Raw genomic sequence first — 12,475 nt, 5'->3', positions numbered from 1 at the left:
AAGCCTTCCCACCTCCTTAACTGGCAACAGGGAGTCAGTCCCCCCTTGAGCTGCTATTTGGATAATGTGAAGTCAAGTCCTGGTCAACAGTGTAGACCAAGAAATAAAGCACTTCCATGCTATTCATATTCTTTGCTCCATGAATTGATCCAGAAGATGCAGAAGCTAACACTAGAGTTTTCCCTGTTACCTCCCACTGTGGAATGATCTGTTTCCTTTCCGCTGCATTAGAAAACGAAAATTCAAGAGGCGGGAACAGAAACCAGATTCAAGAAAGAAGAGAGAGTCAAAGAGGTGACTGGCAATCTGATATAGTATGTCTCCTGGGGGAAAGGTGTCTGGATCTTAAAGGCAGACTATGACAAAATGAGAGCAGAAGCAAGTCTATTTTTTTTCTAGGTCGCCACAGGGAACCAATCTAACCTATTTACAAGGGTCTCAGGGGAACTCTGTTTAAATAGCTATTTTGTCACCATCCTTTTCGTCATCTTCCATGATCACTTTGGGTCTCTCGTCCCTGAGCAGTGTCATACCTGCAAAACAAAGCACCAATCTGCAATTAAGTGCCTCTAATTAAAATATTAGACAACCTTACAGCGTAGACACAGCACACAGGAGCATGACAACCCAAAAGCCCTTTAGCATCTGCAGAGCTAAGTGTTAAAGGTGCCAACAGAAAGAGGGAGCTGGGTGACCTTATTTGGGCTTCCCAGAGGAGCTGTGACTCAGGCAGGACACCGCTCTGGTTACCAGGAGACACTAACCTGGGAGTCAGAGGCAACTTTTACCCCCGTGTCTGTGTTCTGCATTTAAGCTCACAGCACAGTTGGATGCAAAGCAAACAGGTTTTGGAGTCCAACTGCTTCGGACCTCTCATTCTGTCACTCACTCGATCTGTGTTGGGCCTGTGAACACTTTCACACCTGAATTTTCTCGGGTGTAAAATGAGCACACTGATACTGGTGTGAAGGGCTATTGTGCCCATTGAACAAGAAGCTCGTCCAGTGCTGAGCACAGCACCATGCCTGTGAGCAGCTGAGTCCGCTTCTCCCTTTCTTTTATTTTATACATTTTTGTTTCATTTGTAAAGTTTATTTATTTTGAGAGGGAGAAAGAGCATGAGCAGGGGAGGGGCAGAGAGAATAGGAGAGAGAGCATCCCAAGCAGGCTCCGCACTGTCAGCACACAGCCCGATGCGGGGCTTGAACTCACAAACGGTGAGATCATGACTTGGACCGGAACCAACAGTCAGACACGTAACCAGTTGAGCCACCCGGGCGCCCCATCCCTTCCTTTTACACTTGCTAGTTCACTTCTTTGCAAAGAACTGGTCAGCAGCATAAAGTCAAAGTCAACTACATTTTAACATCTAGGGGAAATATTGAGCAGAGGCTCTGAACATGCCATTTCTGTGTGTCAGTGCTGGTAGGCACTAAACTTTACGTGGTTCAGAGCAAAATGAGAAACTCAAGAACGGGCAGTGAGTTTTTGTAAAGTTCTGTGACTACCATTTAAAAAAATTGTTCTTTATTTTGAGGTGACTCTTTTTCTCCTTTTGGGTATTAAAATATCCTTTCTTTTATGAAATTTTAGGCATGTCAGGTGGTTAGTTTTTTAGCATCTTACTAGGCAGAATCCAAAGGTGGTATCCCTATGTTGGGCTCCAATATATTTTCTTTTTCAAGAGTTTACTGAAATTCAGAAGCCTAAGCACAATTTTCTGGACTGATCAGACCAGTTAAGACCATCCAAGGAGATCTGGGTGGGTCTGCTCATCCTGTGAATTGTGAAGTAGGGTCATTTTAATAAAAACATAACGGAGGGTATGATTCAAGGCCAGTCCTCCGTGATTTCTGTCATCTCATCCCAGCCAACCACTGTGCCTTGCCCCACTCCCACCTTCTCATAATTAGAATCCTTTCGGTTCATTAAGCATTTCATAAAGATCTAAACATGAGGGTAGAAAGCTGTGCACCACAAGAGGCCTTTCTACAACACTGGACTCCATTCAACAGCGGCAAATTAATGAAAACTACGTGTTGATCTTAATGACTATTCATTTGATTCAGTTCCTAGTTTGTTCATATGGGTTCTTTACCAATTAGCTGATATTTATTGGAGGAGAAAAACAATTTCAGAAGTCTGGTTGAAAATGAGGATTTTGCATAAATCACTTAGGAAACACAGTGGGAGATATTTTCTCTTATACCTGCTGCAAAGAGGTTTGGATTTTTACTTGGAATTAAGGCTATCATGGTAGGAGAACATACAGTTAACTATGCTAATCCCCCAAACTTTCCATCTTAATTTCCTTGATATCTTTTCACATCAAGCCAAATTTGAGTTGATTCAAAGTGGACAAGAGCGTTTAAATTCCCAGATCCCAGTCAACTTTCTGATTATTTGGGGTATCCTTGAAACCTAGTTGTACAAGCATCTGGGCAGGAAAAAAAAGTCTTGGGATTCCAGGGAAAGGAGGAGCCTGTTTAACCATCAAGGTCAGCCCTTCCCAAACTAGGCTAGGCTTTCCACAGGGACACAGGAGATAATTTCAAGTGGAAAGTGAACTAGCATTTATATTAATATAGTTAAGCCTTAAAATAATGTCTTACAATGAAAAATACATATTGTGGCTCATCAAAATCTTGATTTCATGGCTATCATTGTTTAGGATGAGCCTTAAATCAGTAACATCTATGTCATCACTGCATTCTGCTTGATGTTTCATATTGTCAGCTTTGTTCATTTGATGATGAATGAGGTTTGATAAACACTGGTCTGTGATTTAACCCAGTCCTGAGCCTATGTTCTCCCATGGGAAACAGAGGTATGTTATTGAAGAAATGTACTCTAGAGCCAGAAAGCTTTGTCCTGGTGGTCATTGAACTTTGAGCAAGTCATTTAACCTGTCTGAGCCTCAGTTTATTCATTTGCAAAACTGGAGAAAAAAATAAATCATATCTCCCTCAGGGGGTGATACCGCCAGGTAGATTTAGACCAACATTCTTTTATGCTTCAAGCACACTTTTACGTGAACCTCCATTAAAGCACTTTTCACATTGTAGGAATCATTGGACAATACATCCATCACCCCTACCCCCTACTGAACTCTCGGGTTCTTTTTTTTTTCTTTAAGTTTAATTTATTTATTTTGAGAGGGTGGAGAGGGGCGGAGATGGAAAGAGAGAGAATCCTGAGCAGGCTCTGCACTGTCAGCACAGAGCCTGATGAAGGGCTCAGACTCACGAACCATGAGATCATGACCTAAGCTGAAATCCAGTCAGACGCTTAACCAACTGAGCCTGCCTGGCCAAGAACTGTGAGGTTCTTAAAGGATATCCTAGCATCTAGCAGGGGACTTGGGATACAGTAGGGACTTAGAAAATATCAGTTCCTACCTTTCCATTCTCTGTGTAGGAGAGTTTAAGGAACTTGCCTGTTTGTTAGAAACTGGTATGTTTTTAAGGCCAAAGCTGTCAGTCCAAGGTCTCTAAGGGCCAACCAATTAGCCTTGCAACAAGCTGTTTTAGGCCATGATCCCACTCAGAGCTGGTCACCTGCATTACAGATGTATGCCTCTAATTCAAGGAAACCAGGGCTGAGATGCCACCTGTCCTGGCAAACCACACCAGAGAGAACACTATTCCCAGAAAAACAGAAGAGGTGTCACTTTCAAAGGACATATCAGTCTCCTTTCTACAAGCACATTACCGAGCTTTGATCTCCAAATATTTACAGCTCGTGGGCCAATTTTCCAAGCGACTTCTCTTCAATGCTTCCAGCCTCGTTATTCTTTACTTTCCCTGGTTCCTTTTGCCACAAACCTTAGCTAAAGACTTCTTTTTCTTTTAAGCAGTTCTCGGCTATTAAGATCTTACTAATCACAGTCCTATGCACCCTGCCATGCAGTCACCAAGATGGGGGGCTCGGGCAAATGTGGGCCAAGTTGGGAACAGACCTGGGTTGGCAAGGAAGTCAGAGATGACTCCTCACTAAGGAGTTGTCTGGCAGTTGGAACCCAACAAATAAGCTCATTAACCTAGGGGAATGAAGGCAGTTAGCAAGAGATTTAGAAGAGAGAGATAATCCTTGTCCGGTCTTCACTTGCCAAGGGCTAATGAGAGGAGATGTCTCCAGAGTGCATTTGTCTGTGAGTTCCTCTCAACACCCTTATTAGAACCAATATGAGTCTCTCTGAACATCTGCCGAAGGCTCTATCCTTATCAGCTTAACTAGCATTTCGATTACTGCCAAATCTTTAGATACTAAAAGGCTCTTCAAAAATAAAGTGCTTCAGCTAATATGCTAATAAAAGCTAGAATCATAGAACACTATCTATAATTGCAAATACAACACAGAGATTTGCTGATCCTAGGAATTCCATAATGTGTGTAGAGTCCGTGGATATACAGCCTCTCTTTCCAGCTCTGTGTACTTTGCCCTGTTTGATAAACACTTTTTAAAAATTCAGCTCGGAAGCTGCTCTCCTAAGATGTAGATATTGGGATGTAGGCAGCATCCATTGCTTAAATAAACAGGGCTTAACATTTTAGGAAGTCTTTTGAATCAGTAGATTTATATGGAGAGGTAAAAACACTTGCAGCTAGGAAAATTCTCACTTTTAGAAATGGTTTGAATAATCTCAAGGAATATAAGATTGAAGAGAATGGAGGGGAACTCACATTTATTGAGGACTTTGAACAATCCAGGATCTGTGCTAAGTGCTTTATATACTTTATTTAATTTTGCTAACAATCCTGGGAAACAGATTTTTATGGTCCTCCATTCAGAAATGCATGAAATGAAGGAGGCTCTTTTGTCTGTGCTGGTTGCCCAGGCTCCCAAAGCTAGGATGAGCAGAACCAGAGATCAAACTTAGTCCTTTCTGATCGCAAAGCCCATGTTCAATGCCTCTGCTAAGGTGACTCTACGCCCATAAATATTTTGTTCCTCGATCAAGTCTTCCCCTAGAAGAACTTCAATAAAAACAAATACAGGAATGAGTAAAGAAATAAAATCTCCTAATAGAGAACTTGGAACTGCCAAGAATTGTGATTGGCAAATAGAATATCAAATCAACAGATCCTTATTGAGCACTGCTGTACAGAAGGGACTTGGCTAGACAGCAAGGTCAATACCAGCAACATAGAGCAATCACAGGCCAGTTCTCATGAATTCATCAAATTTAAGTCAATTGAAAGAAAAGCTACAAAAATAGCAGCAAGAACGATGAAAACTATACTGAAAGATGACAGTCTCAGTTTGCACGCCCATCTACTACAGAGTTAGTTACGGACAGAAAAGATCCATTTTGGACTCGGAGGGGTCTGTTAGCAGAGACTTTGATCTGGCTGAGTCTTGAAAGGCGACTAGAACGGGGACAGAGGCAGAGCTTGGGGGAAATGTGTGATGGGTTGGAGGTTCATTGCAGGCATATGAGAACATGTTTGAGGCAGTTCAGAACCTGCCACTTGGTCCTTGGTCCACTTCTTCAGAGAAATGCCTCCTCAATGCTCCATGCGTCCTTGCCTGGCTCTGCTCCACAGAGATCAGTGGCCTTGTCTGTATCCCTGACTGCCTATTTATGATGTCTTCTTCTGAGGTGTCTTTCAATTTTTTATTAAATAAAATAATGGGGAAACATAGTTCTATAGCAACAAAATCTCATCTCCTCCCTAAGGGTCCCTTCTGGATTGCCATAGAGCTGAAAGTCCCAACTATCCACCACAGTACGACGTAAGGCAGACCTGGATTAGAGCCCCAGCTCTGCTGCGTCACTGCGTTTGATCTTGAGCATAATTTGATCCGTTTATCTGTCCTCCTAATCATCCCATCTCAGTCCAACCAATCAACCAAGCAGCTACCTCTCCGTCAATGTCATCCACAGAAGACTTGAAGTTACATACATTCTCTTTCAGCTTTTTTGTGTGAAGGGACCTAATAGCTCCTTTCTTGTGTTACTCAGCTGATTTAAACAAAATCCACAAACATACCGAACTCAGTACCTAACATTTAGTAGAGTCTCAATGGACATTAGTACATTTTCTTCTCTGCCACCCCCTCCAAATATCTGTGTAAAACACACACTCACACATGTGACTCACTCAGTCACATGTATAAGACTCTCTCAGTCTTATAACCTAATCGTGAATGTATATGTCTTTTTCCCCAACCTGCACTTAACATTCTCAGGGACAAGACTACACTTCATACATTAGCTGCCTTCTATAGCCTGGGGTGGTGTACATAGTTCAGCAAGACTTTTTCGTTTGATTTGACACATATTAAGGTGGCTATCATTATTCCTGAATCTCCCTTTCTCTCCCTCTCCCTCTCTCTTTCTCTTGTTTTAAAGATTTGGTCAGTATATCCAGGCGTCTTGGGAGAATCAGCTATCAGTCATAGGATGCATGATTCATGGAAGACTAGGGAGGGGGATATTTCAACTCTTTTCAAGGACCCACTGACATTTCTATTTCATTGGCCCAGTGAATTCGACCAGTCCTGCTGAAGCATGAGTAATGCTCTGAACCTCCCCCAGCTCCAACTCAGCCCTGGGGGAGCTGCCGGGGAAGGTAAACGTGAAAGGCAGCAATAAATGCTCCTCTTCCCCAGAGCACTTCTGTGTGACACAGATTGCTGGGCCAGGACAAAGGCCACGCCCGTGGCAGTTCCAGATGGCAAGGCCCTTGACCTGTTCCCATCGCCCCCTGCAAATGCCTTGCACCAGCTCTTTTACCTGCTGCAAAGGGGGACACGTGCAGGGCAGGTGTGTCTTTTCTCCTTGGTTTTTTCTGTTCCAGGTCAGTGTTATGAAGAGCTGGACTCATTTTGCCCTTTGGATGTCTCTCTTGAACATCGTATCTTTGAATTAAATGTTCTGAAAGCACACCTGCATGGTTTGGGGAACAAATGGGGAAACAGGGTCAAACACATATATCCTAATACGTAAGGACTATGCCTTCATATTTGCACATATACCTAGTGATGGTAGTCAATATATCTTTTCAAACTGATTTTAAACAATCGTTTCAATATTAAGAATTCGTCTCTATTGAGGCAACACTAGCGAACATCCTCTAAGTAAAGGGTTTCACGTGCCTGATTTTATTTTAGCCTCAGAAAACACTGAGGAATTTCGTATTACCATCACCGTCACACGTCTGAGGAAAACGAGGCACCGAAATATACCCACAGCAGCCCAGCTCCCAGGGGTCAGGGCCAGGAATTGAGCCCAGGTTTGCCTGCCTCCCAGGGCCATCCTGGCTAGAGCAATGCATCATTTGTTGTTCTGCAGGCCACATGCTTCACTCTTCAGTGTCTTGCCTGCCTTCTCACCTCTCCCACATGTGAAATTTCTCTCCATCATTTAAAGACTCTCTGAAAGCGGCCTCTTCTAGGAAACTTTCCACAACCCCTTGCCCAGGCTGAGCTCCTGGAGTCTTTATGTAAGGACCTCATTACTTACATAAAGCAATTATTTTACTTTTACATAAGTAAACAACTTTTACATAAAGTTGTTATTTCTTCCTGCATATTTCAGCTATTTAGGTGCTTCTGTTTTGTCTTGTAAAACTGAAAGTTCCTTCCCAGGAAGCTGTGGCTTCTATTTGTTTTGTAGCCCTCCAAGTGGATCATGAGTGGAAAGAACACTAAATACATGACCCAGAGGGAAGGAGAAAAGGAAAGAAGACCAAACAAAACTGTTGGGAAACAGTGTCACACCTCACACACAAGGTTGTTAGAGAGACACGTTAGACAACGTGTTTGTCAAACCATTTTGCTTTTTCCTGGGCACACAGAGAGTCTACACTTCTCAGCCTCCCTTGTAGTCCGGTGAAGTTTGTGACTGAAGGACGCGAGGTGTGCCCCTTTTGGGCCTGCCAATCTTGCCCTCTGTTCTGCGCCCCTCCCCACTTCATCCCTGGGCCTGCTGGATGCTGAGGCTCACGGTGACTTTGAAAGCCATGTGCTGGTGATGTGCAAACTGCCACCGGCCAGAATCCTTGAATTACTGTTTGGAGCAGAACCTGCTTTTGCAACTTGCACTATTGATGAGTGAAAAAAAAAAAAAAAAAACCCAAAACTTGTGCCATTAACATTTTGTAATTCATTTGTTATAGCAGCTGGCCATATTGTCATGAAGACAGATGTAGGGATAGTACCAGTGATTTAAAAACACCCAAGTATTTAAGGAAACGTTGTAAGACCAATGTGATCTATGGCAGCGGTTCCCTTTTACAGATGTGCGAACTGAACTCATTGTCCGTTACCTGGTATGAAAGGCGGGATGTGCAACGCCGGTGTATCTTTTCTTCTTGGTTTTTTTTGGTCTGACTCGACATTCAGGGCAACCTGCACATTTTTTCCCTTTCTTGGCTTCTTTTTGAGATCACAGTCCTTAATGAACTGGTCTGAAAGGTCATCTGATATTGAGGGGATGCAAAATAAAAAAGAATGTGATGTGAATAAGGGTTGCTCACAAACTGGTTGGTTTCCAAGCACTTGCAGGAGCCATTTGGTCTGAAAAGGAAAATTATTTATATATTTTGGCCTAGTCTACATCAGACTTTAGGAGCCTTGCACAAATACACAGTAAAACAGAAAACTGGAATATTCTACAAAACACCAAAGGGGATGGATAATCAAAGCAAAAGAGAACTTTAAAATATAATTAGGCAAGCCACAGAGTGGGTGTGAGTTAAATTTCTGATGGGAGAACAGGTTCTCTGTGCTAAATGCTCTTTCTTAACTTCTTTTCCTGAAGGCTTGCTCTCTTGAAGACTCCACGGGTCAGGATGGAGCCAGGCATGCTCTTCAGTCTTGTAGTAAAGTTCTCTGCAAATTCCTCACCCACCTCCATTTCTGTGGTCAGGTGGTCACCCGGATGATTCACACTTGCCTTCAGCATTGGTGTCTTGGTTCACTGCACACTGGCATTGCAATTCTCCCAGTTGCCCATCTCAACCCCAGGTCCTCCTGCCCTCTTACCCAGCTTTTTACCTTTGTCAGTGCCTGGAGCTTGTGAGGCTCTGCATCACATCCATCAGATGCCAGGGTACACAATTAATCCAGTCTGATCACTCCTCGCCCATTATTTTCTTTGCTCCATCTGAGTCCTCAATGCTTTTGTTGATGGCGCACTCCTCTGAGCTTCTCTGTCATTGTTCTAGCACCTGTTTATTCTATAATGGTTTCTCTCTTGCTCTAGAAAGAGGCTTCATGGAAATTAAGGATTATGTCCTTTTAATAATTTTATTCTTAGTTGCCTCTCCCTCCAATAAATGCATGTTGAATGGATAAGTGATGTTGGACTGATCCCAGTTCAATCGCTGACTCTGTCCCCTGTTAGTTCTGAGAATTTGGCCCTCACTTTCTAGGAACTTTGATATCGTCTCAAATTTTTAAATGGGGATAATATTAAATCAGTGTGTGTGTGTGTGTGTGTGTGTGTGTGTGTGTGTGACAAACAGACAGAGAAGACTACATTTGTTAATGTTGGTAAAGCAGTTGTTACATTTGATACATCTCAAATCCTCAAAAAAAATTGACTCTGGCCATTGCTCACTCCCTGACACCTTCTACAAGATCCAAAGAAAGCCCACCTCCCCACCCCATCTCTGTAAGTCTTTCCCAGTCTTGGGTATCCTTTCTCAGCTTCTGGGTAGCTGCAGGAGTTTTGCTCATGTAACACCTTTTCTGCATATATATTCTCTGCCGTCTTTGATGACAGGTATCTTGTGTTTTTATCTCCTTACAGCAATTAATAAATATTTGTCGGATGTATGCTTGAATGAATGAACTCAAACATGTTATATATAAGGAGATAGTCTGTTAGGGTTCAAAGAAGCCATAGACAGTGAAGAAATTCACTATGACCTGGATACAGTCTGGTTACATCTACGGCCGTGAATGAATTTGGGGAAATTCAGGTATTAATTGGATATTTTCAGCCCCTTCCTCTTTTCCTTCTTCCTTTTATTCTCCTTCCTTCCTTCCTTCTTTCCTTCCTCCCTTCTTTTTCTCTCTGTTTCTCTTTTATGAAAATATTCAGGTCAATGTCTTCAAAACACTGGGGGTTAAATGTGTCAAACCTGTTCACTTCAGTTTTGTGGGTCTAGATATAACCTGTGTCATTCATTCATGCATTTATTCAACAAACGTTGATCAAGTTCCTACTCTATGTCAGGTCTTGAGCAAGATTCTAGGGCTAAAAAGACAGGTAAGAAACGGTCCTTGTTTTCAAGTTGCTGTGATCTATTGGGCTTTATGTCTGGATGGGGTCCTTTGTTTTAGAAAATTCATTATGCATGAGAAACCTACCAGGAGAAATACTTAGTAACCATACATTATTATGCCCGCATCATCCAAAGATCACAGTATATAACCAAAAAATCAAATAACGTCATTCCCTTCAGCCATATTTAATAGTAATACATGTTTCCTTTCACCTAAAGGATTTGAATAATTCCATCCAATCATTTCAATTTAATAAATATTTATTAAGATCATATTATATGTAAAGCATTGCACTATTTGCTTTTAGGTTTACGTATACAAAAAAAAAAAAAAAAGAGGTGAGTGGGGAACTTTCCTGAGTACTGCTTATGTACGAGACAATTCCACATCCTTCTAGTGTGTGGGAATGACCAACACCTTCTCTGACTAATCAATTCCTGTGTCTTACTGGTTGTTAAATATTCATATCGTATCCCAAACACATTCTTTCATGTAGTCCTTACACCAAGCCCACAAGGAAGGCGTGCTATTATCTCCAATTTGCAGACGAGGAAACTGAAGTTGGGAAGGCCAGATGAAAAACTAAAGGTTACATTCCTGGCATGTTATGGCACCAAGAGAAAGCCGAGGTTCTTGGGACTATGTTTCATAAGGACTGAAATTACCATTTTAAAAATTTGCTGCCACATAGCACAGTTAACTCCCCCCCCCCCCACCATATCATACATACCATAGGCATTTGTTGAATGAATGAATGTTGGTCAGAATGGGTGCTGCCCAGCGGTAGGGCCTCTGGAAGTACAGGCTGGATGTCGACCAGTCATGGGTCACCATTCAACCCCAGGATACGACTCAGTGCACAGTACAGAGAGCAAGACATTTGCTTCAATTTGGACTTTTACTTCCATTGCACTTTTTCCTACTTTTGGAGAAATCCTGAACATAAACTATCTTGATGGCAAATGGGGAGAGGGGAGAGGAGGGGGGACTCATAACCAGGCGAGACATAAACAAAGGCTATGAATATGCAAAAGGCCCATCCATCAAAAGTCTGAGTGTCTCATTTTTAGAAATGGGTAGAGGCAGAAATGTTTCTGGTATTTTCATTACAAAGGTTATGCAAAAAGTCAGTTCTGGAAAGGAAACAGATTGACAATAAAGCCGAAAAAGGCTATTTAAAATTCTGTCTTGATAGGCAAAGAGAGATATTTGAAATATTTTATTGCACTGCACATGGGGTGTAAGTGTGCCGGCAAATACTGGAAAGCGGGTCTCCTGCCACATTCCATTTATTGCCTCAGAAATGCTCTGTCTGGGACTCTGTCAGACCCAGAAAAGAGGACAATGCCTTTTCTCTCTTTCTGTAACTCTAATGAACTCTCCAGTGCTTCGGCTAATATTTACATGGCAGACCCCACAGAGCCATGGCTATTTGCCTTTCCAGCTGGTGTTGGCTGTCACCAGAAGGTACAAACGATCAGGTTTCAGGGGGCCTCCCGCTGACTTGCCTGCAAACCGAATGGTGAATGGCGAATGGCGAGAGGATGGCAGAGACACCTCCTTTCTGACTCTCACTACTGACATGCAGGCTGCAGCACTTACCTAAGTGCTCACGATGAGGGTCTAGCTTGTCCAGCCTGTCTTCTGAGAGCTCCAGTGGCTGCATTTGCTCAGTGGACATCATCGAAGGAGGTATATCTTCTCCAGCCCTACAGAAGTATAAGAAACAAGACCATTAGTGTGTCTTCTGTTCATTTGCTCACTTAGTAAATAAGCGTATTTATTGAGCACTTACTACGTTCTCAATTCAATCCCATTTTTTCAAGTCTGTTTCTTATGCTTAACTACTAGAAGCTCTAACTTAAGATTTAAGGCAAAATAGGGGCTCCTGGGTGCCTTAGTCAGTTAAGCATCCAACTCTTGATTTTGGCTCAGGTCATGATCTCTTGATCGGATATCGAGCCCTGTATCAGGCTCCATGCTGACAGCGCAGAGACTGCTTGGGACTCTCTCTCTCTCTCTCTCTCTCTCTCTCTCTCTCTCTCTCCCCTTCCCTGCTTGTATGCATGTGCGTGAATGTACGCTCTTTCTCTCTTTCTCTCAAAATAAATAAACATGAAAAAAGATTTAAGTCAAAATAAATGAAACACACACATACATGGATATAACTGCCATTCATCAAACGTTCAATATTTATTCCTCTTTCAGAAGCACTGTGGGAGTTTCTGAATGAATA

General features: G+C 42.4%; 1 protein-coding gene across 2 annotated transcripts; it reads right to left on the bottom strand.

The window, feature by feature from the left end:
- Positions 1-453: 453 nt before the first annotated feature.
- PPP1R17 (protein phosphatase 1 regulatory subunit 17) lies at positions 454-11,923 on the bottom strand. 2 transcript variants are annotated; one of them, XM_042927619.1, is made up of 4 exons: positions 11,842-11,923; positions 8,274-8,426; positions 6,740-6,892; positions 454-533 (listed from the first exon to the last, which is right to left on the bottom strand). In XM_042927619.1, the coding sequence occupies exons 1-4, from the start codon at positions 11,921-11,923 to the stop codon at positions 454-456; spliced, it is 468 nt and encodes a 155-aa protein (XP_042783553.1). The 2 variants fall into 2 exon arrangements, with proteins under 2 accessions (XP_042783553.1, XP_042783554.1); XM_042927620.1 differs by lacking the exon at positions 8,274-8,426.
- Positions 11,924-12,475: the final 552 nt, after the last annotated feature.

The sequence above is a fragment of the Panthera leo genome, chromosome A2, assembly GCF_018350215.1.
Source record: "Panthera leo isolate Ple1 chromosome A2, P.leo_Ple1_pat1.1, whole genome shotgun sequence".
In the NCBI taxonomy this organism is placed as follows: domain Eukaryota; kingdom Metazoa; phylum Chordata; class Mammalia; order Carnivora; family Felidae; genus Panthera; species Panthera leo.
Note: the sequence above shows the minus strand (reverse complement) of the source record. Positions and strands in the feature narration are given on the sequence as shown.

Bases quoted from the DNA above. Each gene is read 5' to 3' on its own strand.
- PPP1R17 (XM_042927619.1), bottom strand. From the start codon at position 11,923: ATGATGTCCACTGAGCAAATGCAGCCACTGGAGCTCTCAGAAGACAGG. The intron at 8,427-11,841 runs GTAAGTGCTGCA...CCTCAATATCAG, and splicing joins CCCTCATCGTGAGCACTTAG to ATGACCTTTCAGACCAGTTC. The intron at 534-6,739 runs GTAAAAGAGCTG...TTTGTTTTGCAG, and splicing joins CGTGTCCCCCTTTGCAGCAG to GTATGACACTGCTCAGGGAC.